The following is a 27738-nucleotide window of genomic DNA, read 5'->3' as shown; positions in this document are numbered from 1 at the left end:
TGGAGGCGCAGCACACGCAGAGTCCTGTGCCTAGGGGACGTGCAGGGACATGGGGAGTGGCATGGCGTGGGGCCAGGGCAGGCAGCCAGGGAGTGCGCTGCTGCCACCCTGAGCCGCTTTAGGTAAGCAGTGCCGGGCTGGAGCCTGAACCTCTTTGGCCCCTCAACTCCTTGCCCTGAGCCCCCTGCTGCACCTGGCACCCCAACTCCCTGTCCTGATCCCCCTGCCGCACCCCAACTCCTTGCCCTAAGCCCCCTGCCTGCACCCCAGCTCCCTGCCCTGAGCCCCCTGACTGCACTCCACACTCCTCCTTCACCCCAACTCCCTTCCCTGAGCCACCTCATACACATCGCACCCCTCCTCTGCACCAATCCTGAGCCCATTCCTGCACACTGCACCCCCTCCCACACTCCCTCCCAAACCCCAACCTCCTGCCCCGGCTCTGCATACAATTTCCCCACCCTGATGTGGCCCTCAGCCCAAAAAGTTTGCCCACCCCTGCCCAAATGTCTCAAAAAAATGGCGTTGCATTTTAATTTAATCGCATGATACGCTCTTTTAGTTTTAAAGTATGGATTGTTGTATTATGCAATAAGCTCCGAATTGCGTAATATAGATGTTTTAGAAATGTATAGAAAGCCCGCGTTCGCTCGCAGCATGCGTCCCCACTACTGCAACACCGCATTACCATTGGTCCTCCCTTCCCCCTCCAACTACTATTCTAGAAAATTCTTTGACCTATATAAGCGGTCGCATCAGGCATGCCCAGCGCAGAGTCTACAGAGTTTGTAATCTTTGTCACGTGTACTCTACTGAAATAGCATAACAAGCCCATGGCTTTACGTTTTAATTTAATCATACCCCCTTTTAATTTTAAAATATGGATTGGTTCATTGTTAAGAAAAGGAGAAGAAAAACTGAATTATAATGAATGTGCTGATAGTAGTGCAAATACCTCCGACTCCTCGGTTAGGGACTGTGTCTCATTTTTTAAGTAAAGTTTAGTTGTTAATTTAAAAAAAAAAGTTTAGTTAAGTTTCAGTTTCTTTAGTTTGATGAATAAAAATAATGTCCTTTATGACTGAGTATTCAATAAATGTTCGCCTTTAAAAATAAATAAATAAATACAATTCCCTGGGTGCACACCCTAATGAAATGTGCTGCGCACACCTATGCCCAGGAGTAAAAGCCCTCCATAGCGCTCTCTCCCACTCTGAAAACCCTCATCTCCCACTTTCAGGCTGCTTTGGAAGAATGAAAACTGTTGACCAGTAGGGGAGGTTTGTGAATGAGGGAGGCAAAATCTTCCCAGGAGCAGAACCTAAATTAGGGAACTCCCACAACAGATAAGAATGACCCCAAGGCTAGCCTCCTTCAGAATTTAGTGCATAACATAATTCATGTCTTTACTTTCTATCAATGAGGTCCTCTCTCACACACATAAACATACCCATTGATGAAATGCTGTGAGTTGCATCCAGTTTGGCCCACATAAGTGCCAGTTTTCACTACAAGTGTGACAGCACTTGGTTGTATGGTATGGCTAAAGGAATCTATGATCTAACACTTTTTGTTTGTAAAGTTTTTTTTCCTCTTTCTGCTATAGGGCTTTGAATATTGTTATGTACTGTGCTCCTGACTGTAAGCATTATAGCGTTAAGGATGGCTGACACACCCACCACATGGTTGGTGATTTAAACCACATTGCATGCATCCCAACATGTCTTTTCACTGATTAAAGGTTCAATGATTAGTAACATACACTCGCTTATCTATTAAAACAGTTAGTTACAGCGTTTACACGGAAACAAAATGACCTTTTTCAACGTTATAACCCGACACTGGTTGTTTGGAAAGTTATCCCCTTCCTCATGGTTACCCGCTTGGAGAATAGACTACGAAAGTGATGTCACTAAGTGTTAACGCTGTTACTTTTCTTTTATGGACCTTATTTATTACATGGGAACCAGTTATAACAAAGAAAAGTTCATGATTATACAGCCCAATAATAACGCTTAAAGATACTCACATTTTGGATTTATAATGCTGAAAGACATTATTCTTTGGCACCAAGAAACACCATTTTCCAAGGTATTCACTCGATTCTTAACCATCTACCTGCAATGTGTGTTAAAATGACTGTTTGACATGTATCAACTCGCGATATCTCCGCTCCACTTTCATTTCCAGCTATGCAACCTTGATGTATATTTGAGTTAGGTGTCACTAGCATTGTAGCTCTTGCTGCTGGCGGAGTTATTGCTTATCAAAATTGCGGAGTGGGTCATCTTGACCCTACGTCACAAATTGGAAAAAAATCTCGCTAAAATATTATTTATTTTTGCAGTAAATAAAAGATTTGACATATTAATAAATTATCAGAGATGTAGAGAAATGAATTATAATTCATATTCCCTCCGTACACACACAGGAATTGAAATAATGTCTTTATTTTATTTGTATTTTTTAATCTTTTTCTTTTTTTAAATTTTTTAAATTTTATTTTCTTTGAATTTGGCACCCCATTTAACTTGGCAACCTAGGCTACCCTCTAGTTCACCTATATGGATGGGCTGCCCCGACCTTGTTCGGAAATTGTGTTATTGCCTAGGTCATCAGGCAGCGCCCTTCTCCAACCATGGATCTATAATTGTGTTGTCCACAATGCAAATAAAATTGTATTAAAGCATGGATTATCCTAATCATGGCAAACAACTATGCTCTGGGAATTTGACTTGCCTTGTAACCGGGCCCTGCAGTGACCCACGGTCCTGCCCAATATCACTTTTCAAGGGTTACAAAGTGTATTTTGTTGAAGTCTTTTTATGCCTTGTATTTCTTCATAGCTATGCTAATTCTCAGGAATTACAATGTATAAAAAGACTGCAACAAAATAGCTCTTCAATTCATAGCTCTGGCAAGTGCAAATTTCTAACTATGTAGGTGCATCCTGGCAGGTGTACTTAGAAAAAATATCACTGTTGAACCAAAATAGCTGTAGTTTATCTTGAAGTCCCTAGGCTCCCTGTAACTACAAATACAGATTCACTGCCCCCTGCTCCTGCTCCCCCCCCCCCCCGAGGCCCCTAAGAGTCGCTCAGGGAGCCTGGACCACTGTGGGGAGCCCTGGACCCTCCACCTGACCTGGGTGGTGTGCCCTAGTGGGTAGGGACACAGTCTAGGGGGCTGATCTTGGGTCCTCCAACCCCCCCACCCAGAGGAAGTGGAGGGTCTGGTGCTCCCCACAGTGGCCTGGGCTCCCTGAGCAGCTCTTACCTTGGCCTGGCTCCAGCTTTCGGCCTGGCCAGGGCCTGCAGGGGAAGAAGAGAAGCAGGGGATGGGGCATCAGAGGAAGAGGAGGAACACGGGTAGAGCCACAATTCTGGTGTTGGTGGTCCTCCTCCATTCTACACAGGTTACGGTGCTCCTGGGGCCCCCAAATTGGCCGGGACTCCTGGGCACAGGTCCTGTGGGTCTGTGTGTTAATCCACCCCACCTATCTCTAAATTATATTATTATTGATGGAAATATATTTTCATCCATTTGTATGTGTTCAGTGAAATTAATGTTTATTGACATTTACCAATACAAATCTAACCTTTCTAAGCCTAACTAATTTATCAGGCGTGTCTACAAAGAGATCTCCAACCATCCAAGGAAAACAGATGATCCTTGTTGGGGATTCTATACTAAGAAGAATGGAAAGAACTTTCTGCAAAGGACAGGCATGCAACAGGATTGTGTGCTGTCTCCCAAGACATAAGATGTGATGACTCTATAATTGAATAGTCTTCTGAATTTGTCAGCCAAGGATCCACTGGTGATGGTGCATATCAGCACTAATGACGCTGCTTCAGGTATACCTCAGATTATAGAAAATTCAGGGAACTTGGAAGTGTGCTGAAGGATAAGACTGTCCAGGTGATTTACTCTGTGATCCTTCCCATCCTGCAAGCAAAGGAAAACAGAAGGCAGAAGACTCTGGAAGTGAACCAATGGCTAAGTAAGCAGTGTAAGGCTGAGGGTTTTGATTTTGTAGAACATTGGTCCAGCTTCTACAAGGAAAGGGGGCTGTAAAGTTTAGATGGCTTCCATTTCAATAAAAGAGTAAGCAATCTTCTAGGGGACAGGCTAGCTAGACTAGTCAAGAGGATGACCTGATAAATATAGGCCTATCAGCTTGACATTGATCCCGGGTAAAATAAAGGAACATCTGATTTGAGACTCAATTTATAAGGAATTAAAAAGTAATATAATTAATGACATCAACATGGATTTATGGAAAATAGGTCTTGTCAAATTAACTTGATTTTTTTTTCAGAGATGACAAGTTTGGTTGATAAAGGTAATATTGTTGATTAATTTACTTAGATATCTGTGCGGCATTTGACTTGGTAGAACATAACATTTTGATTAAGAAACTAGAACAATATCAAATGAATATTTCACACATTAAATTGATTAAAAACTGGCTAAATGATAGGGCTCAAAATGTAATTGTAAACAGAGAGTCATCATTCAGTGGGTGTATTTCTAGTGGAGTCCTGAATGTATCAGTTGTTGGTGCTGCTTTATGTAACATTCTTATCAAAGACCTGGAAGAAAGCAAAATCATTAATGATAAAGTTTGCAGGTGACACAAAGATTGGGAGAGTGGAAAATAAGGAAGAGGACATGTCACTGATACGGAGTGATCAGGATCACTTGGTAACCTGGGCTAAATGTGCATTTCTATACAGCCAAATGTGAAGTCCTACATTTAGGAACAAAGAATTCAGCCCATACTTACAGGATAGAGGACTCCATCTTGGGAAGCAGTGACTTGGAAAAAAGACTTTGGGGGTCATGGTGGGTAATCAGGTGAGCATGAGCTTCCTGGGCAATGCTATGGCCAAAAGGCCTACCGTGATTCTTGGCTGTAGAGAGGTTATATTGCCTCTGTATTTGGCACTGGTGTGACCACTACTGGAATACCGTGTCCAGTTCTGGTGTCCACAATTCAAGAGGGTTCAGAGAAGAGCCACACCAGTGAACAAAGGATTAGTAAACATGCTTTATAGTGATAAAATCTGCCCCAAATATGGTTATTTGTGGCTAGGGACTGTGTCTTTCTGTGTTTGTACAGTGCCCAGCACAATTTGGCCCCAATTCTGGTTAGGTTCTTTGGGCACTACTGTAATATAAAATAGCAATAAATAAAAACAAAACCCATGCAGGATAAAAAACACTTAAACTTGGAGGAAAAACACCCTGAAAATTCTGATGTGAATATCCTTTTAAGCCTCCACTCCTTTAGTTGTCTGATGATAGCACTTTGTTTTCTACGAAATGACCTTCTTCCTAATTAAATTATTTAAATCTATCTCTCACCAGACATAGAAATTATTCACACTTACTCCCAGGGATGATTACATTTGAAGGGCTTATCTATTGTTTAGTAAACATCTTGTTGGTTTTTTTATGTTCTTTTGAAAAAACTATATACATTAGTCTAGAAAACATCAAAGTTATTCCATCAGAAGCAGTGCTGTTGGCAGTAGAATTGCTTTGATGAATATGAAGCATACTAAATCTCCCAACAGGAGAGATACTGCAGGCATAACAACCATGTCAATAAAACACACAGGAAATCTTAAATGCTAAAATAAATGCAGTGGAAGTAAAAATAGTAAGATCAGGAGGAGCTGCCCTCTTTCACCCAGACCCAATTGGAGGAGCAACAGTATTGCTACATGATTTTTTTAAACAATGTATGGGGCTTTACTCATGTGCGTTGTCCTGTTGACTTTGAGGTAGCTTGTGAATAAAGTGAGCAGGATTTGGTCCATGATTAAAAAAAGCTAAAAGAAAAAGTGGTATAATCTTTTCTTTCTTCTACATACTGAAGCTTGAGAGAATCTCTCAGGCAGGAGGATGGGTGTGAGAACCTTAGGAAAGATGCATTCTCAAGTAAAAGTTTTTGACCTAAATAACTTTGATGGGATGGTGGGGGTGGAGAGAGGAACATCTTATTTGGAATGCGTGTTTTATTGAAAAATATCTGGATAAGTCAAATGTAGAGAAACAGTATATTTAATGCAGTAAATTTTATATTTACAGTGGCATAACCATCCAGTTGCATGCACACCTCGTAAAAAAATGCTAGTAATTTTTGGAGGTCTCTGCTACACCTCTGGACCCATCCTGCAGAGGAATATGCAAATATGGATTCATGCGCATGCAGAGTCCTATTGAAAACAGCTGAACTCTGTGTGGGCATAAGGATCCTCATTTGCAGAGATTTTTTCAGGATTGTGCCCATGGTGGCGGGTGTGACATTATCAGATTAAAATATGACCATATAGCTTATTGTTGCAACCACTGTTACATATTTACAACAAATCTGGTACAACATGTGGCATGTAAGATGTCTATGAAAAGGTTACGATTTGCTGGTTATGATTATGCTATGTGTATGCATGTATCATTTTTGTATTTGAAGTTATGAGTATTGACTCTATACCTGTATTTCAAATGTTTGCTTCTGGGGTAACGCTCACAAGGTAGTTAGCCAGCACATCTTGAAGGGACTATTCAAATTGAGTGGCCCATCAAAAGGACACAACTCACAATGGACCATGGGAGATGCCCATCTACACTGAGTGGACTTTCCTGTGGATGTTCCATCCGAAGTATAGGTAATGGCTTACTGCAATGACTAATCGAAAATGGGCATGGACATGTGACTTGCCCTTGTGATTCCAAACTCTAATCTTTTCCCTGTAATTTTCCACTAGCTGTGCTAAGGGTTTTGTTGAAACAATGGGTTTCCCTCTACATGTCAGAAGCTATAAAAGGCCCTGGAAAACACCTCCATTTTGCCTCTTTCCTACTCAAGCCTCTGGACTATGGGCTTACACTAATGGGAGCATTCTAACCAAGGGACTGAAGTCCTTCTGATGATTTGGAAGCAGCCAGAGACTTGACTTAAGCCAGCAGTTTATTCCATCACTGCTACAAGCCTGAACCAAGAACTTTGCAATTAATGTATGTATTTGATTCCTTTAACCAATTTTAACTCTCACCTTTCTTTCTTTTTATAAATAAACCTTTAGATACTAAAGGACTGCATCAGCGTGACTTTTCAGTAAGATCTGAGTTATATATTGACTGGGGTGTTTGGCTGGTCCTTTGGGATCAGAAGAACCTTTTATTTGATGAGACTGGTTGTAAAGAACCACTCATCTTTAAATCCCAGTGTTTTTGGGGTGATACAAGGATTGGCATACCTAAGGAAACAACTTGTATGACTTCTTGTTAGCCAGTGTGGTGAAACAGAAGTTTAGTTGGGAGAATAACCTCTAGTTTTGGGGTGTGTCCACCCAATTTCTCAGCAGTTTGTCCTGAATTTGGTATTCTCAGTTGTGACCCACAAAGGCACGGTTACAGTGGGTATTGAGGACAGGGGAGGCTAAGCCTCCCCAAACAGCCAGGCATGGCTCTGCCCATGCTCCATGACGAGGCCCTCTCCTGCCTCCTGATGTTCCCCTGGGGCCCCAGCCCAGGCTGCTCTTCTTCCCTGAAGTGGGTAGAGGCTGGGGCTAGGGCAGGCCAACCAGCGGCCTGGGACTCGGGGTGACTGGGGCCGGTGCTCGGGCTCCCTGGCATTTGGGCTGTCCAGCGCTCTGTATTAAGACAATGTTCAGTTGTAAACTTTTGAATGAATAACCATAATGTTTTGTTCAGAGTTACAACCAACCTCCATTCCCAAGTTGTTCATAAATCTGAGTTTCTACTATAACACAATTTTATGTTGTGTCTCTGCTATTGTTACCCCTTCTAATGTGCTATTTCTAACTTTCTGGGCCAAAGGTTCCAATGCGAAGGGCAGAGGGGAGATCCCTGTCTTGGTCCTCAAAGTATCTTAAACCTCTGAACTTGCTACCATTTATTCTGACTAGCTTGGGTTGTATTTAGGTCTGTGCTCGAATCAAAAGTTAGAACCCATGCATGACAATGTTGTTTTTTGTAATTAGCCCTGATTAACAATCAAATCTTGTGTTGCTATTTGTTGGTTGATTATTTTTTTAACTGCTAAATCACTTCAGATGAGCTTTAAAATTAGTCAAAATTGTTCTTAGATTGGTGCGATCTTGATTCTATCAAGAAATTCAGACAAAAACAAAAGGTTACTAAGATTTGAAATTTATTTGTCAATAAAAAGTGCATAGTACAAGCCCTTTATCCCAGTTCCAAATACTCAGTAGAAGATTAATAGTAACCCTCAAATGGCACAGACATTATTTTTGTTTGGCATGATTCAGACATTTTAAACCACCAGTTTACATCAGGTACATCACATTATCATTTTTCATCTTTCGGTAACAAACATTACAAGGCTAAGTGATCTGCAGACACTATATGAACACACATGATTTTTAATTTCAGAATATAATAATTGTGTTAAGCAGATGCTAAAATACTATTATTTTAACAAAGTTATAAACGAAGGTATAAACATAAACTCTCTTCTTTATTTCTTTAATTTCTACAACTTGTCTCTTATTAGCTGAGCCTCAAACCTTTAATATAAAATTGATCATGGTCTTAAACTTTACATCCCACTAATCTCTTCCAAGGGGTTCCTCTTAAAATTTACAGTGTTCAGTTTTATAATCATGATGCAGTTATTTCATCACAAATTATTATTATGGGCTAGATTCTGCCACCCTTATTAATGATGCTGCAGTTAGAACATTCTCTGACAATAGTAAAACTAATTACAATGGAACTACTTGTTGAGTAAAATAACATGAAAAAAAGTGGCAAAATACAGCCCTATAATAGGTACTTTTACTTTAAGCAGTAATATTTGTCTGAAGTTTACAAAGAGTCCTGTGGCACCTTATAGACTAACAGATGTATTGGAGCATGAGCTTTTGTGGGTGAATACCCACTTCGTCAGACGCATACTGGAGAGAATCTCTCAGAATTTAAAAGGGATACATGTTAGCATGGGATAGTGGCCTGGCTACATAGCAAAACATTTTACTATACAATATTTCCGCTGCTTCTCTTTCACATAGAAAATTTAAAATAGAAATGTACATAAGGAAAGTACATATGTATAAAACCATTTGGACAACATTTTGACTAGCAGAATTTTAAGAAAAAAAATGTTGATTCAACACAGAACACAATTAAAAATTTCTCAGATTACAACATGCAAACATCTATGGCTATCTATTGGCCAAAATCTCAAAGCAGGGTGCACAAAGCAAGCCTTCTATATACATATTAGGGCATCTAAATAGAAGTGGTCTGATCTTCAGAGATGCTGAGTACCTGCAAGTCCCATTAAAGCTGGGGTTGCTCAGTACCTCTGAAATTAAGCCCTTTCCAGTTAGGTGCTTACATATGGAGTTAGGCTTCTAACTTAATGCACCCAAGTTTGGAGACTTTTGGCCATTGACAGAGCTGTCCCTAGGGTATGGCGAATTGGGGTGACCCCTCTGCGCCCCATGCTTTGGGGGGCCCCGCAGGCCAACGTGATTGGCCAGCACAGTCAGTCCCGGAAATGATGGGGTGGTCCCAGAAGTGACAAATCTGTCACTTCCACTCTTGGCCCCACATACCCCTAGGGACGGCCCTGGCCACTGATTCTTGGGGGGGGGGAATGCAGGTATGGTAGGCAGTAAGTATTTTTTGTTGGTTCCATAAAAAGATATGTTATGTTTAAAATGTTATTCTAAACAAAGATATACTAGGAAGGTAAAAACTAGCAGTGGGATAGCGTATTCCAGTAATGTACTTACAGTGTTTGTGGCCTATACTGCCGTCAGTCATATCGGGACAAATTCTCTCGATTACACTGTTGCAATCCCACTGTCTTCAGTAAGGTTGCATCAGGCTAACAGACAATTTGGCCCAATATTATTATTTTACTAATGCTCCCTATCTATCTGTGCTGTATTACACAGCACACTGCTACAGAGAAGCTCAGTGGTGCAGTTATGTACATCAAATTATAAAAGCAATTTTTCAGGTCTGTACTGTATGTTTACAAGACAATTGGCTGACCTGCCATTTACCCTGAGGAGGGCAACCCTATCTCTGAAAACAAAGGGATCCAACGTGGTATTCTTACAGGGCCCAGTTATGCAAATCTTTACTCATGTGAGTACCTCCTTTGGCTACTTGCAAAAGTAAGGAGTTCTCATGTAAGTAAAAACTTGCAGGATCAGGCCATTAATTCCCCGCATATTTGTTCTCCTTACTTTTGTGGAAAGTACCTCCACCAGGGCCGCCCAGAGGGGGGGCAAGAGGGGCAATTTTCCCCAAACCCCGGGGCCCCGCAGGGGCCCCCATGAGAGTTTTTTGGGGCCCCTGGAGCGGGATCCTTCACTCGCTCCAGGGGCCCCGGAAAACTCTCGTGGGGCCTGGGCCCCCGGAGCTTCTTCCGCTCCGAGTCGTCGTTGGCAATTTGGTGGCGGGGGGTCCTTCCACCCCAGGACCCGCCGCCGAAGTGCCGGGTCTTCAGGGGTGGGGAATCCTCTGGGCGGCCCTGACCACAAAACTGTCCTTTGCATTATTCTCATTAATTTTTCAAATTGATAAGAAAAATATAGAGTGTTACTTTTCTGTACATCTTTAAAATGTTCTTAAATTATCTAATGTATGTTTTAAAAAAGTCACTCTCACTAGTTCAAACGGAAGATGCGCGTGCACACACACACACACTCACTCTAAAGGCAAAATATCTATACCATAGATCTTCACCTGCAATTTCTGTTTTGAACAATCCAACAAGCAGCAGATAAGAATCGAAAGTAATATATATATTACTTTTACTTATATATTTACAATATATAAGTAAAAACCAAATTGTAAGTAAGTGACAATAACTTTCTGAAGTTAATGACTGGTTAATAACATTTTGATCTTGTTACGTGTTGCAGCAAAAAAATTAAGATATTGATTATTATAAGATTATACTCGGGAGAGAAAATTGTAATGGATATTTGTCACTAGATTTTTCTTTGTAAAGTTTGTAAACAAATTCTCTTTTAGAATTTAGTATTTAGTTGCCCAAGTCTTAGTTGTCTTTAAAAATATACTGAATCAGACAGCTCACTTATTGGTGAATGTATTTAATTTCATTTTGGTGATAATCTTTTGTGTAAATTCCTTACACGTCAGACAAGTTCTGGATGGTGATAATTCTCAGACACATACTCATGCAAACACACATAGATGTACATTCATTACAGTAGATGATCCATGCTTTTGCAACAGCCCTAAAAACTAGGTTAGCGGTCCAAAGAGTTAAAGCTGCTCTGAACAGCAAGGTAAAGGTAAAGTAATTTCACTTTTTCTACCCAAAACTCAAGCTAATGTTTGCAACTAAGTTTCCAAAATATGTAGGGGAAAAAAGGAGAATTAATCTGAAAAATAACTTTTAATGCCTATAAATGCACAAGGATTTGAATTATCCTTCAATTATGCTAGAGACCACTGCAAAGAAATTATGTATTGTAATCATTGTAACAAAAAGAGAATGAGTGGAATGTCCACAGTAAAACAACAACCAAAACCCCAGCTCCTTATTGTTTATTCAAACATCACCTACTAGGAATGGTAAAATATAAAGCAAGAATTAATTTAAAAGTGAAATAGCTACTAGCTGTTCCATACCAAAATAATATCATCCTGCTTTATGTAAATGCAAAAGGAAAATAGTATTGAATGGGATTTAGTACTCTGGTCACTTGCGTTCATTTGGTCGTGCAAGGTTTTAGCGGTTGAGCATTTCCAGAATTACAAGGTCTAATCCACGGGAGGGGCTGGTGGTTCTTGTCCCTGGTTGTACAAAAGGAAAAAAAATGCACTGATTTAGAAATTCTAGTCTACTAATCATGACTTATAAAAAAAAGAATGAATACAAAGGAGATACATGCTTCCTGTTTTTTAAATCCTCCTCCAATATTCAAAGTAAACAACAAACAGACACAATTCTGTTTTTCCCTTCAGCATGGATTTTGCCAACCCCCAACTACAGTCCCAAAGGTCCATTTCTATTCTTATTTGTTTGCTTACATTCCTCCCACCTTGACAGTGTGCTGGGGTCACTCATCTTCCCCCAGGTTGAAGACAACTGGATGGATGAAGCTTCAACTGAAGGAGAGTTATTTGAGTATGTAGGAATTTAGGCCTACATTAGGCCTGAGTGAACTATGGTTTTAAATTGAGCTTGGATTTTAGCATGAGTGATAGGTGTAAAGCATGTAACTAGAAAGAATTAGGGTTGCCAGTTTTGGTTGGATATATTCCTGGAGGTTTCATCACAACATAATCTTTCATTCCTGGAAACCCCAGGACTATCATAGAGGGTTGGCAACCCTAGAAGGAATAAGATAATGAAAAAGGAGGACTGTTTGTATAAAACTTGTAGTGACCTTTAAAATACCAGCGTTATCTTATTTAAGGTTTGGGTTGAGATAACAGAAATCAGGAAAATACAGCTAATTAGATATCAGGTGCAGTAAATAATTGGTCTTTTTCATTTATTATAAAACAATGCTTAGTTTAGTGGTTAGAAAGGAATATGGCAAAATGAGATAAGAAAACCTTGAAGAAATAGGCCCAATCACTAATCTTGCCTTGACCAGGGCAGAGGACAGGGTTCAGACTTAAGCTGTTTCATCTGACCTGAGTCAAGTTCTGATAATCAGCAATGATATCACTTGTTTGTTATAGTCAATAAAAAAACCAAAGTTTTCTAGGGGTTCTTTCTCGGAGCTTTCCCTGACCTTCTGGAGCCATGCTATGATGGGAAGGTGTCTCCCAGGACTGAACCTGTTGAGAGTATTCAGCCAATGCTTATAACTGTAATTGTTGCTAGAGCATAGAATATCAGAGCATATATCCTTATACTGATATTTTGGATGCAACCAATGCCTAATGGCCAATAAGTGCTTCTATGGAAACTGAGCCATGATAAATATAAAATTACTAGGAAAATTATTTCCAACAGAATCCAGCAGTGTTGTCATCACAGCATACTCCATCTCACTTGTGCTCTTCTGTACAGCAGACTCCAAAGGTGGCCTCAGTAAGTCTATGTTCAGTTTGGTTTTGTTTTGGAAGTGGAGTCCTACTCTCATGGGTGACTTTGTGATATTCCATATGTAAGGATCTAGGAATTAGAACTGGGATCTGCAGAGCCTGGGACAGCTGATATTCCCACAGTGCCACCAGGAGGCCATGAAGAGCTTTAGCCAGGAGCGCTATGGAGAGTAGGCACTGCAGGAAGTGCCATCCAAGAGACCCAGAGTGACAGTACCATGCAGCCCTCTGATTGGCTAAGTGTCCTATTTAACCCCAGGGTAACCACACAGAGTTTGGCCTGTGGCAATGCTAGACTTTGCTTGATCTCTGGCCTCTGACTCCAGCTTGACCCTGACTCTTGCTTATGGAACCTGGCCCTTGTGAGTCCTCCAACTCCTGTCTGGTGACTACTGGCCCTGATGGGCAGAACTCACCCCACCTATGACCGTTAGGTCAGACCATCTATGCCCTGGTCCCTTACACCATGTTTATCATCTCAACTATTTCCACATCATATGTGCTCAGTGTAAAGTTAAAAAAAATGGGGGGTTAATCACCATCCTAAAAACACATCTCAGTTCTTGCCATCTTGATAAAGATTCTGCAAACCAAATTGAGGCCCTTGGTTACTCCTGTGCATCTTGTTACTCAAGTGCATCTTGTGGGTTTGAGTGGGTATTACTGATCAGAACATAACACTTCAGTTTATGGTTCACCACAAGGAATAGAATCCAGCTCAATCCAAGGCAGAGTGATTTAGCTGTGCAGGACTCACAGAAGTATAATCAGTGAAAACGTAGACTATGTTTACACTGCACACTTCACAACAGTGTGCCTGTGCCACTGCAGCTGCGCCTTTGTAAGGTGCACTGTGTAGCTGGTCTTTATCGCTGGGAGAGCTCTCCTGCTGAAAACATAAAATCACCCCCAATGAGGAGTGGTAGCTTTTTCACTGGGAGCATGGTTCCCACTGACAAAGTGCTGTCCACACCGGTGCTTTTCATCGTTAAAACTTTTGTCGTTCAGGAGGGTGTTTGTTCACATCCCTGAGCGACAAAAGTTTTAATGACAAGTGTCAGTGTAGACATAGCCTTAGTTTTGTCAATAAAATTGGCAGTTATGTCTCTAAATAGGCAGAGGGAGCAGATCTATTCACTGAAAAGATGCTGTTTTTACAGTTACTTTTCAGACTATAACCACACTTTAAACAAAAGACTTAATTATTTCTAGTCTGAGAGACTTTTGCAGAAGGGAACATATACATTTTAATATTAATGTGGTACCAAAATATAGCAGTAGAAAGCATAGGAAAACAGTTTTGGGAAAAAAATAATGAATATAATGTAGTGTACTTTTAAATGTTCCTAGATCTAGATATTTTATTTAGACTCTTTAGGTAGATTGCTTCAGGACACAGACATACTTACATTATGTGGACTGGCTGGTTTTCCACCCATGTTGGATCCTCTTAGATTAGTTGGTCTCAGCAAAAACAAGACAAGAGCGATAACCACCCAGGCCATCATTATCATGGCAATACTGATGCCGTTATCACCAGAGGAATTTGGTCCTGGCACTACAGACAGAGAAAACTAAATTATAAAAGGGTGTGGGAGCAGAGTCCTTTTATCAACATGAAAATGTAAACAACACAAGTATCAGACCAAACTACAACAGTTTTGGTTCACAGCTGTGATTATTCTGTCTGCTTGGCTTTAAGATTCACAAATTTTTGTAAGGTTGACAAAAAAGTGCCAATTTCCTAAAGCTGCAATTAAATTCCCTCTTAATGGGTTGCAGATAAAGAGAGCACACTATGTTACTGTAGGCAGAGTATACAAAGACCAGTGTTCAGAATGATTTACAACTCATATCAGTGCAAAAAAAACAACACAATATTATACATATATCAATATAAGTGAAATATTCCACACTTGTAGGGGGAATGGTGTATGATTTTTATAGCCCAGTTTTATAGGCCATTGACACTGCAAACCCCAATGCACCATGCAGGGTTGTTAGCCTCCACTTGCTCTTAAGCAATCTTGTATATGTAGGAACAAGGAAGGTGTCTAGTTCTTTGTGTAACCCACAGTAGATGAGCATGAGTCTTTGTTCCCCTCTACTGGCTGATCTCCATAGGTGGAGGAGTCTACTACAACTGTGGCCTAATAAAGCAAGTGGGAAAAGCTTGCTTTTAACACTGAAGGTCCATGTTCAAACCCTGCTATCACAGCCCAAGCACAGAGGATCATCATTATACCTACTTGCGAGAAGAAGTTTGCAAACCACTCAGAATAAATTGTTTACTGTTAATTTAGCTCTCCAGTTGTTTCCAAGGAGACTGATGTTTCTAAATTTGATGGAAATTCAAAATTATGTATTGCAAAGATTGTGCAGACAGATGTCTGTCTTGGCATTAGTCATGAGCTTGGTGTGGCAAAGATTTCTCATTTAAGTATTTGACTCAATATGTGAGCTGTGTGGTGGTCACTGAGATCATGTTCCCTAACAGAGTGGCATAACTACTATAAACTACTTCCCTTTCTTCCTAAAACCAAAATATTTGTGTGTCAGGGTGCAGGAGGTCCTTAATTTCTGTGAAGAAGAGTGCTGCAGGGGTCAGAGGCAGGGACTGATAAAAAAGGGAAGCCGATATACTGACATGTGCAACAAAATTACAAATGGCTGGAACTACAGCATATTTCCACAAAATTGAGAAATTCCCCTGAATGGAGTTGTCTGGTTGTACTACCAGGGAGAAATAAGTATTTAAAGTCTCCCAAATATCTGATTATTTGCATATTTAAAATATGCAGCCTTTTTCCTGAGATCAGCGTTGCCAGGTTTAGCACATTAGCTGCACGTTTCTGCTACAAGTAGTAGTGAAATGCTAGTATTTAAAATTACCTTAATTAAGCATTTGATTTAACATCCCATCATGCTGAATTCCTTGTCTTTCAGGCTCATAATATATCTTTTGGATCCAACAGCAAAATTGTCATTGACTTTACGTGGTGTAGTTTGTGTATTACTCATCAGAAGGTAACTAATGCAATGCTATTGGGAAGTAATCTTCAGAACAAGAAAAGCTAGATGATTTTATTTATGAAAGTTTAGATTTTGTACAAAACCTCAAAGTCTGGGGAAAATCCACAGGGAGAACCAGGACCTTGAAATTTGCAGGTTTTTAGCATCCACTCATTTCTATTATCTTTGACAATTACATATAGAGTCTTTCACCTCTACCATGCTGGTTTAAATCTGGCCTATGTCAATGTTTGCTGGAAGTTACCACCAGTAATAGCTGTTTGATGATCTATTTGCAGTGAGTGGGGTGGGGTCAGTCAAGTTCCTTGAGCACAAGTTTTCATAATGGAAAACTATTATCACTGTTGTCCCCCTTAATGGCATTTTCAAGAGAGCCCAAGGGCTCAGTGGGCACAGAGAACTATTCCCTCATCCATGAAAGTGATGTCTACATAACAGAGTTAAGGCAAGCTCATCGGAATGGTGGGGAAGCTTGCAGGACTGCTGCCCACAACACAGCTCTTCTGTAATACAAGACTTCATGATCCAGAGCCATTGATCTGATATCCTTCATGTACATAAAATTCACTCAAAAATATAACAGAAAAATTAGGATGAATTATGAAAAATCAGACCTCAGCAGCACTTTCTCAGACCCTGTGAGACAACTCTTTTGATTTTATGAACTAAAGGAATTGCCATTAAACTCCTGTTTTTCAAATCTTTGAAATAGAGACATCCTAAATCTGGAAAAACTGCTAACATAGAACGGGTTCAACTGTAAATGCCAGTTACAAAAAAACATTCTAATGAGAGTTTGAAGGTCAGCCACTCTAGGTGTGGGTCAGAAGGAGATCTAGCAGGAGCAAAATGAGAACATATAGTAACAGGAAACGTAACTTTCAGTTTGCTAGTTATGACACAAAATACTGATTCAAAACAGCATGTATAATTGTGCAGGCAAGCGTTCAGCTTGCAGTCTTGTTCTGTACAAGTGAAACAACATCAGTCAGCTTGGCGCATCAATATTTGAAACTTTGGGAGGCCTTTATGCATCACATCCCTATCACATAATACTTAACCCTGCCTTAGAACAGACATGTTGACTAGTTGACCTCTTGAGGGCCCTTTAGGGCTTCTGATTGTAGGTTTTAACCAATGAACACCAACAAAACATTCCTGATACAAAAAAACCCCAACCAACCAACCAAAAAAACCCAAACCCTGGTGTATATCCTGTTAACACCAGAAAAGAACTGGAAATGGTTACTTGTACCTAAGGGTTTGTCTACACAAAGCAGTAGTGTGGACTACAGGGGTGTGATTTTTAAAGTGTACTAATGCATTGCACATTGATCGATCCATGCAGACCCTGTTGGTGTGCACTAAAGGTTCCCTAGTGTGCTTTAACACAGTGGTTTTCAACCAAGGATATGCATATACCCCTGGGAGTACACAGATGTCTTCCATGGGGTCCATCAACTCATCTAGGTATTTGCCTAGTTTTACATAAAAAGGCTACATAAAAAGCCCTAGCAAAAGTCAGTACAAACTAAAATTTCATACAGACAATGACTTGTTTATACTGCTCTATCAACTAAACACTGAAACGTAAATACAATATTTATATTCCAATTGATTTATTTTATAATTATATGGTAAAAATAAGAAAGTAAGCAATTTTTCAGTAATAGCATGCTGTGACACTTTTGTATTTTTATGTGTGATTTTGTAAGCAAGTAGTTTGTAAGTGAGGTGAAACTTGGGGTATGCAAGACAAATCAGACTCCTGAAAGGGGTACAGTAGTCTGGAAAGGTTGAGAGCCACCACTGCTTTAATGTAGTGCTTTTGAAATAGTACTGTGTTAAAGTACAGTAGGAATATTACAGAGATTAGATTACTCATTACAAGAGTGTATACTGGAATGTATATACATTAACAAGTCATCAAAACACGTAAGGACAAGCTTAACTTTAAGCACATGCTTAAGTCCACCCCTGTTCATTAAAGTTCAGCAAGTCCTTAAATGTTTTGGTAACTTGGGTCCTAAAGTCACATATCACTTGAGCGGGCATTGGCTACCCTATGCTATGTTCAGCAGAAACTCAACTGACAAGCCAGCTTCACAAACTTCAATTGTCAAAAACCCACTTGTGTTAGCAATGCCATGTCAATGTACTTTGACTGTATTCACATTCTTTTTATTCCCATTGAGTAAATTTCACTCAGGTACAGAGGGGTGACATAAGAAGACCCAATTACATCCCATGATACAGTTAAAACATGCCTCGGTCTTGCAGTGCAGACAGAGAACAAGCCCTATTTTAGTTGTGTCCCTAAATCAGGTTATAGCCTTGGTGTTGCAGGGCTAGAGAACATGCAGGGTACATGGTAAAAACAGTTCGATCCCATGTACACTGCAAGGTCAACTCATAGTTTAAGTGTGCTGGGAAATTACTATATGTAACTGGTTCCCTCATATGTAAATTGCCCATGGTGGTTGGCCAAAGATGATTCAAATTCTTTAGAATTTAAGTTATAATACTTCAGAGTTGGGATTGATTCAAAATGGGAAATGAGGAGGTTAAGTGTGATATATTAGAACTTTTCAACTGACCTAATAGTCTATTAATCCTACCTATATCGGCTCTATCCCAGAAAGATTTTGTTTAATTTAATAGGAGTTCTCACCCATGTGGAAGATCTCAATTATACCCTTAAAGTTCAGCCATGAATCACAAAAGACTTTACATCAGTTCTGATCTGCATTTACCATACTAAAATTGTAGACTACCTTTCTGAGTCATTGTACTGACTTGCAACATTAACAGTCACAGATGACTACTCCTTAAATATTGCCTGCTTTGTTTCCAGTTAGTCTGATAAACTTTGAAATAAATTAGTGTTATGCATCTTGTGCTCATTTGTAAGAGTCAAGGGAGTCCAACCTACTGCACTACCATCTGCCAGCTCCCTCCTCTCTCCCCACTTAGTTCTCTGATCCTCCCTCTTTTTCTGTTCTTTCCTCCCCTCCAGATCTCCCTATGGTCTTTGATTTCCCTTCTCCTCCCCCTCGCTGATCTTCAGATTTGCAGGGATGTGCCCTGCCTTCTCAGGTTAGCCTCCTGTAGAACACATCTCTTTCTAGTCTCTCCTGCCTCTGTGGCCATGATCAAGAAATGGTAATTTATTAACCACTGGAATAATTTCCCAAGGATCATGGTTTATTCTACATCCCTGGCAATTTTTAAATCAAGATTGGATGTTTTTCTAAAAGATATGAGGTAGGAATTATTTTGGGGAGGTTCTATGGCCTGTGTTATACAGGAGGTCAGACTAAATAATCAAAATGGTCTGGTCTGACCTTAGAATCTATGAAAAAATTAGGCCTTGTCTACACTACCAAGTTTTGTCGGCAAAACTGATGTTGACACTCAAAAAAATCGGCATAATAAAAATCAGAATGTCATGTTCACACTTGCTCCTTCTGTCAGCAGAGTGCGTCCACAGCTGGAGCACTATCACTGACAGTGTGGGCAATATGCTGTGGGTACTTATCCCACAGTCCAGCTCTTCACCTTATGTCGCTAGGTGTTGTGGGAAGGTGGAGTGGATCGTGACATATCTTTGGACCGAGAGGCATTGCTTTCTGTCCCAGCACTCCATGGACTTGCAGCTTTCTTTTGTGGAATTTTTCAATGACCCTTCTTTGCTGTGCACCCCGGCATCTTTGTGAGAAGGGATGCATCCCGCACTGCTCTCCTATGCTCTGTTAACTGTCATGAAGACATCGCGAAGGGCAGGAGTTAATCGCAAAGTTCCTAACTGAAGAAGACTCGCAGTTGCCTGACATGCTGTGTGATATGGATAGGAGCAACTTTAGATTGCCGCCTTTTGTCAACAAAACTTTGTAGGGTAGACAAGGCCTAATAGATCAAATTGAAAGGGCAAGGTAGACAGACCATACACTGACCTTGCCAGAAGCAGAGATTAAACACTACAAGGCTCAAGATCCAGGAGGGACCTCCTCCCAATGGGAGAGCAGAAAAGAAATACCGGTACCACACAAAGTACTCCGTTGCTAACTACTGGTTGCCTTTCCTTCCCTTCCCTCAGTATGGCATATTCTCGGAATGCAGAAACAATGGGAGTCAGCACTGTAAGAGCTGAGTGACCAGACAAACAACAAAAGAGCACCACAGAGAGGGTCTATTTTCTAAGACCTTGATTGAAAGGTCATAGGTCCTTATACCACGTCATTACTCCAGGAGCCAATAGCCTTCTACTAGTGCCTTAAGCAACGTGACTAGCATCTATCATGTATGGTTTGTTCTTTTTCTCTCTCTGCAGGAGGAGAACTGTATGTATGCATTTAATGTACTCGTTGCTTTGTGTTTCTATTAGAGAAGGCAGGTCAAAAAAGTGAACCTTGGACTTGGACTGAAAAGTGGTGAAGTCTGTGACAACTTTTACTAGAGCTGGGCACTTAACTGATTTTTCAGTCTCTGGCAGTCAGGGGTAGGGGGGGAATTTTTCATTCCACCAAACCCCAAATATTTTCAGAATTTTCAACAAATCTAAAACGTCAATAACAATTTCATTTCAGGTCGAACAAAATATTGTTAGACCCAAAACTTCTTGGGTTTTTTCTGGGCATCTTTAGACTTTTATAATAATCACCAGGCTACAGAGTCATTCTTTCTCTGTCTATCTGGCCCAATGAATACATGATTATTTATACAAAGTGGAACAGCTTCAACAGAAGAGAAGGGAAAACCCACCCCAGAATATGCTATAGCCCTGGTGGTAAGGACACTCACTTTGCAGAGTGAAGATCTGAGTTCAAATCCCTGGTCTAGAGCAGGGATTCAAACCTGGGTCTCCCACATGAGTACCCTAACCACTGGGATAGTGCGTATAAGTGGGGTAGCAGTGGCACTGCCACAATGTCAACTCATGTCTAAGTCCTCTTGTATATCTAGCCCCAAATTTTCTTTTGTCCAAAACTATTCAGCAAATATGTGTCTAATTCATGAAGTTTGTTGATCCAAAACTGCATTTTTTGGTGAACAAACTATTAAAAAAAAATAAAAAAGCCCAGCTATAGTCCTTTATTTCTAGGGGAATTAAATTCCACAGTCTCAGATTAACCCTCAAGAAAGCTCTGTCTCCTGCACAGTGAAAGCAGAAAGTTCCATTGTGCCAGAGAAGCAGAACTTATGACCAAAGTCCTCATCTTGGAACTTCTAGCTATCATTTAGAAGTTCTAAGGCCAAGGCATTGAGCACCTTGAAGATAAGGACAAAGACCTTGAACATGACTTGAAGTTCTATGCAAAGACAGTGTGGAGAATGGAGGACAGGTTTGATGTGGTTGGAGTAACCACCCTTACTAAGGAGACATGCAGCAGAGTTCTGTTCCAGCTGAAGATTCCTAAGCATTGATGGCTTTATTACTGTAGTCCAGATGGATGGTGATAAAAGGCATATATATATATATAATTGAGACAGGTCACCATCTGCCAAGATGGGACAGAAGCTTCTAGATAACTGGAGATGGTAGAAAGCATTCTTGCAGATGCTGCCATGTAAGAGCTTTGTGTCAGCAAGGAATTAATGAGCACTCCTAAACTACAGACGGAAATGACCAATTTATGGGTGTGCACCTTCAATTAAAGCAGCCTCCACCATGCCTGGAAAGTCTGAGTGCTTTCCTTTGCCCACAAACATCATCCTTCTCTTGCTCAGGTTCCGCTTCAACCAGGTGTTCTGCATCCATGAGCTGATCCTATACAAACAGCGGGTCATCTTGTCAGTAGTAGTATGATCCTATCTGGTGAAAGACAGGTAATGCTATGTGCCATCTGCATACTGCAGGCACTTGAGTCCATGTCATCTTACCTTTCACCTAACAGCTGCAACTGCAACTGTTCTGTCGCTTGATCTGTGAATTGAGGCAAAAAGCTATGATTCTTCCACTCTATGTAAAGTGTGGCTTCTCCCCTTCCACTTAAGTTAAGAGATTCCCTGAGTAACAGATTCTGAAGAATCCTACACCCTCTCTAACTAAGGCACACAGGTAAAGGAAGCAAGTTCAACCTTAATCTCAGTTGTGATTGACCTGGGCTCTGAGATGCCGTGGGAATGGGGCCAAATAGTGTTAGGATAACTGGTGAATAGCCTAAGTTTGGCTAGAACCTGATTCTAACACACTTGGACCCATCCAAACTGTATTACAACCTAGTTCAGCTAAAACTTAGCTTAAGCACATTTGTTAAACTCAGTTCCCTGGTCACTGTACAGGATCCTGAGAGCAAAGGAGAGATAGCTAGGAGAGAGGAATAGGGCTTCTAATGTTTGTGTAGCACCTTATACAGTATTTTCAAAGTGCTAATGTACAATTACTAACTACCCTGAGCAGCACTCCCTTATTGTATCATGTACTTCCTTGCCTAAGTTATAAATTAGAATCCTTGTTACCCTAAAAGGATATATAAAAGGCTTTAAGGTGACCTCTTTAGTTTGTAGTTACACAACTCCCCAAGAAATCTTTCAGTTAAAATCCTCCACTATCAGGGGCGGCTCCAGGCCCCAGCACGCGGCAGGTCCGCCGAAGCCGCGGGACCAGCAGACCCTCCGCAGGCAAACTGCCGGAGGCAGCCTGCCTGCAGTGCTTGGGGCGGCAAAATCGCTAAAGCCACCCCTGTCCACTATGAAGAACAGGTCCAGTTTGCAATACAAGCTGAACTCTAATGATACCTACCCCTAAGGGATATAGTAAAAATAAACATCAGCCACATTGCTCTGCAAGAAACTGCATACTACAAAATTCTGTAGGTAACAAACCTACTGATGCATATAGCCAACCTACTGCTCGTATGAGTATGAGCTGAGGATCCCATTTCCAAGAGAAGCAAGGAGCAGGAGTCATGATCGGTGGGTGGTACCACCAGTGGCACAGTTGAGACAGAGCAGTGATGCTAACAGATAGGGTTCACTCCCTGAAGTTCAGACTATGCAGGCAGAAAAGGCCCCCAAAAGTACCCTACAGTACTGTAAACATTCTTCATGCTGAGTGGCAGATGTCACTTAAAGAAAATTAGAAGTTTATTTTATTTGAAAACTAAAGTTAAGGCCAGATCCTCACCAGCAATGAGCCTCCATTCTGCTTCCCCAGCTCTTGGACTGCTGGCAGTTACGATGGCCCTCAAAATAACTTAGGCTGCTCTAAGGGCTGCTCCAAAAATTGCTCCAGGAATAGTGCCCTACAGTTCTCTGGTGCTCTTGTTCCTATCCCTCCCACCCCCTTTGTAAGGTGAGATGGGGAAGTAGAGCAACATAGGGGCAGCTATATGCCACCTCAGGATTCCCTCTGTGGCTCTGTTAGGCTGTTAGCCCCTATCACAATTCTGAGTTTCATCAGGGCTGAACTAACATTACATACACCTCCCATGGCCTCCCACAGCAGTATGGCTGTTCTAACAGGTGGGGATTGCTGGAGCACAGAGAGGGGGAAAAAAATCAGGTCTCCTTTTCTTCATCCACATGCCTATGCCAGGTTTTATAAGGGGAGTTGGCCACTACAGCATCATCTGGGAATCCTCTCTATGCAGGAGGAACCACCAGAGGGGCTGATCTGCTGGGTTTCCAGCAACATGTCCCTAGTCTCATGTGTTTTTACCATAGCTCATTATAAGACACAAAGCATCATTCAGAAATATTACGCGCTAAAAGTGAACTACTGCTGCTGGAACAGATTTTAGAGAAACCTCCACTATCCTAAAAGCAGCACTGGGCAGCCTAATATCTTCTAACAGACAGGACTGCAAACAAATACGCTTTTCCTCTACATTTTGAGGACCGTTGCAAGAGCATTTTACCTGGAGAATCTAAGGAATCTCTGATGGAATATTCAGCTATTTGCACATTCAATACTTGTAGCATTCTTCCTTCATGACACCCTTTAAAATTAATCCCTCAAGCTGAGACAGGTACCTTCCAGCAGCAGTGGATAAATGCTTGTGAACGGGAGAATCAGCAGTGAAATGGCTACCAGTGGCAGATTCTACATAGTAGATTATAAGATCTTTGGAGCATTGCCCATATCTTCCTCTATGAGGTTGTACAGAGCCCCAATCCAGACTGGGTCCTGTGAGTACTACAGCAATATAAATTCTACATAATAGTGCAACAACAAAATCAATAAGAGTTCACAGTTATTAGCATACGGAAATGAACAACAGAACTTCACACTTCTGTTAATGCTGCTATTCCAATTTGGCTGGATGCAAGCTCCAAAAACTCTTAAATTTGGGGTTAAAGGATACATTTCACAGAAAGAATCATAATCCACAGTGTTTAGGGAGTTTACATGGATTTCTGTGGTTGCCTCTTCTTAGTTGGTAGCAACAGAAAAACATGATACACCTATGACATCACTGAGCCACAGCCCTGTTGTTTCCCAAACCAAAACGCACATAAATCTCAGCAGTTACTTCTATGATCTGTAGCCAGAGGATTTGTCTATAACAATATGAACAGCTGGCTTTCCAGAAGGAAACATGAACCAGCAGAATGAACTGTCAGGGGAGAATTAAAGCAAGAATTTTGGGATCTGGGCCCAGCAGTGAAGAACTATGAATCAGTAAATGGCAGGAGGTGTAGTACCGAGCTGATTGCTGCTAGCCAGCTAGTCACTTGCTGCTGGTGCAGGACTTAGGAAAAAGGAGCGGGATTCTAGATCCATCACAACCTGATTTAAGGGGAAGGAACAGGGAGGCAATGAATGGGAGTCATGCCTCATGCCTGTCTGTCTGAGAGTGAGGGTGAGGGTGGATGTGACGGTCTCATGGAGCAGGGCCCAGAATAGTCATAACCCACTCAGAAAACAACAGTTCCAGCAGATTCTCCAGGCTCAATCTGTTTATTCTGTTATTTGATTCTTGAGAGTTTTACAACACTTGTTGTTTACCCAATAAAAAGAAGTCAGTCAAAATGTCATCCTAAGCCATTAATAGAAAGCAACCCCCCCACTGGAACTAAACTGTGCACATTATAAAATAATTGAATAGAACTTGGCTCTTCTATACAATACCTGTCAGCCCAAGGATCTCAAAGTGCTTCACAAACATTAATGAACTAAGCCTCATGCCCCTCCTCAGGAATGAGGAAGTATTACCATCCTATTTTATAGATGGGTTAACTCAGGCACAGAGAGGTTACTTGTCACAAAGCAAGTCTGTGGCAGAGAGAGGAACAGAACTCCCAACACAGGTGAATACTGAAACTGCTAGACCACGCTATCACCATCCCCTGATATACATGCCCCTTTCTCCTTCTCAGAAGTGACTGGATGCTTGCAACTCATGGTAAAATTCACAATGACCTTCCCTGACTAAGGGCGTGTCTACACTACAAACTTTTGCTGCTATAAGTTACATTGGCATAAAGCTGTCGCAGTTAGCATATTGCTTATGAACATGCATACTTGGCTCCCTTTGTTGGTGCTGCATGTACTCACCCAGAGTGTTTCAATGCATAGTGCCATGCACCATGGATAGATATCCCAGTGTGCAACTCACCACTGTCCAGCATGCTGTCTTTTGGTGGGGCAGAAACAAGTAGCATAAGGTTGAATGGCACTGCAGGGTCAAGTTCCCATGATGCAACTTTCTCTGCCCTATAACATCACCTCTATCCCATAATTTTCAAGTTTATTTTTAAAAACCTATGAACTCACAGAGGACTTGTTGCTAATGCCATCTCTGACAGAAGCATGGGGTCTGCACAGCTCTGCATTCCTGTTCTGAGCATTGCAAGCACAGGACACATGATCATGAGGTAACTGCGGAGCCAGAAGAAGAATCACAGGAAACAAGATGATTTTGTGAAGGGCAGATTGCTGTGGGACATAGCAAGAACCAATTAAAGGTTGTTGTTGGCGTTCACAGAGCAGCTGCAAACAATGGAGTGCAGCTTCTGGATCCAAGAAATAAGCACGGACTGCTGGGATCCCATCATAATGCAGGCTTGGGATGATGGGCAGTGGCTGAAAAACTTTCAGATGCACAAGACCACATTCCTGGATCTGTGTGCTGAGCCTGCCCCAACCCGCCATCATAGAGACACCAAAATGACAATGGCCCTGCCAGTAGAGAAGTGAGTGGTGATCACCGTGTGGAAAACTTGCCGTGCCATATTTTGCTACCAGTCAGTGGGAAATTATTTTGGAGTTGGAAAATCAATTGTGGGGGGCATTGTCAGGCAAGTGGGCAGGGCCATTAAACATCTCCTGCTACAGAGGACTGTGACTCTCAGCAACATGCAGGACATAATGGATGGATTTGCAACAATGGGAATCCTGAACTGTGATGAAGTGACAGATAGCATGGATACCTCTGTTTTGGCACCAGACCACCTTGCCACAGAGTACATCAGCAGAATGGGCTACTTTTCTATGGAAGCACTGGTGGATCACCAGGGACGCTTCATTGATATCAGTGTTGGCTGGTCAGGGAAGGTGCGCAACACTCACATCTTTAAGAACACGGGCTGTTCAGAAAGCTATAAGCAGGCACTTTCTTTCCCAACTGGCAGATTATCATTGGTGATGTTGAAATGCCATTACTTATCCTGGGAGACCCAGCCTAGCCCTTAGTCCCCCTAACTCACGAAGCCACACACTGGATACTTTGACAGCAACAAAGAAAGATTAAACTATTGGCTCAGCAGCTTGAAAGAGGCTTTGGTAGACTGAGGGGGCACTATCATTGTTTACTTCACAAGATTGGATCTCAGTAAGAAAAATATCCCACAGGTTATAGTTAAGGCTAAGATTTAGTCACGGGTATTTTTGGTAAAAGTCATGGACAGATCATGGGCAATAAATAAAAATTCACAGTCCGTGACCTGCCCATGACTTTTACCAAAAATACACTTGACTAAAACTCTACTTCTGGAGTTCTCGTGCTCAAGGGGACCCCTGCTGGAGGGGCTCTGCTCCAGTGCTGGGAGTTGACTGCCCCCTGGCCGCTGCTGCCAGGGACCACTCTCCGGACAGCTTCTGGGCACCCTGGGACTGCCGCTGCTCGGGTGCTCCCTGGAGCCAGCTACCCAGGGCTGCTCAAGCAGTGTCCATTGTGGCTGGTCCTGGGGCAGCCCCTGGGACTGCTGCTCAGACACTCTCCGGGGCTGCCCCCAGGACCACTGCTCAGGGAGTCTGCAGGACCAGCTGCACTGGCCCCTGTTCAGGCGGCTCCCGGAGCCAGCTGCCTGGGACCTCCCAAGCGGTGGCTAGTACGGCTGGCCCCAGGTTGCTCCAGCAGCGGCAGGGGTGGCTGCCACTGTGGAAGTCATGGAGATTACAGAAAGTCACGGAATCCATGACTTCTGCCACCTCAGTGAAAGAATCACAGCCTTAGTTATAGTTGCTTGCTGTGTCCTGCATCTGTGAAGCAAAGAGGGAAAAGTTGCTGCTGGGGTGAAGGACAGAGGTGGAGCAGCTGTCTGCTGAGTTTGAACAGTAAACACAAGGGCTATCAGACAGCTCAATGTGGAGCTATACAGCTCAGGGAGTGCTTTAACAACAAGCCACAGTAATGCGTTTTGGTGTATGGTGCTCTA

General features: G+C 41.7%; 1 protein-coding gene across 1 annotated transcript in view; it reads right to left on the bottom strand.

The window, feature by feature from the left end:
- Window positions 1-10429: 10429 nt before the first annotated feature.
- Window positions 10430-27738, bottom strand: part of SMIM14 (small integral membrane protein 14) — a 62271-nt gene continuing 44962 nt past the window's right edge. The window contains exons 4-5 of the mRNA XM_045017939.1: window positions 14514-14662; window positions 10430-11838 (exon numbers count right to left, since the gene is read on the bottom strand). Coding sequence (XP_044873874.1) covers window positions 11806-11838; window positions 14514-14662 — 182 coding nt within the window. The 3' untranslated portion in view covers window positions 10430-11805. The remainder of the gene's footprint in view (window positions 11839-14513; window positions 14663-27738) is intronic.

Source organism: Mauremys mutica, chromosome 5, assembly GCF_020497125.1.
Source record: "Mauremys mutica isolate MM-2020 ecotype Southern chromosome 5, ASM2049712v1, whole genome shotgun sequence".
NCBI lineage: Eukaryota > Metazoa > Chordata > Testudines > Geoemydidae > Mauremys > Mauremys mutica.
This window is presented reverse-complemented; position numbering and strand designations above follow the sequence as displayed.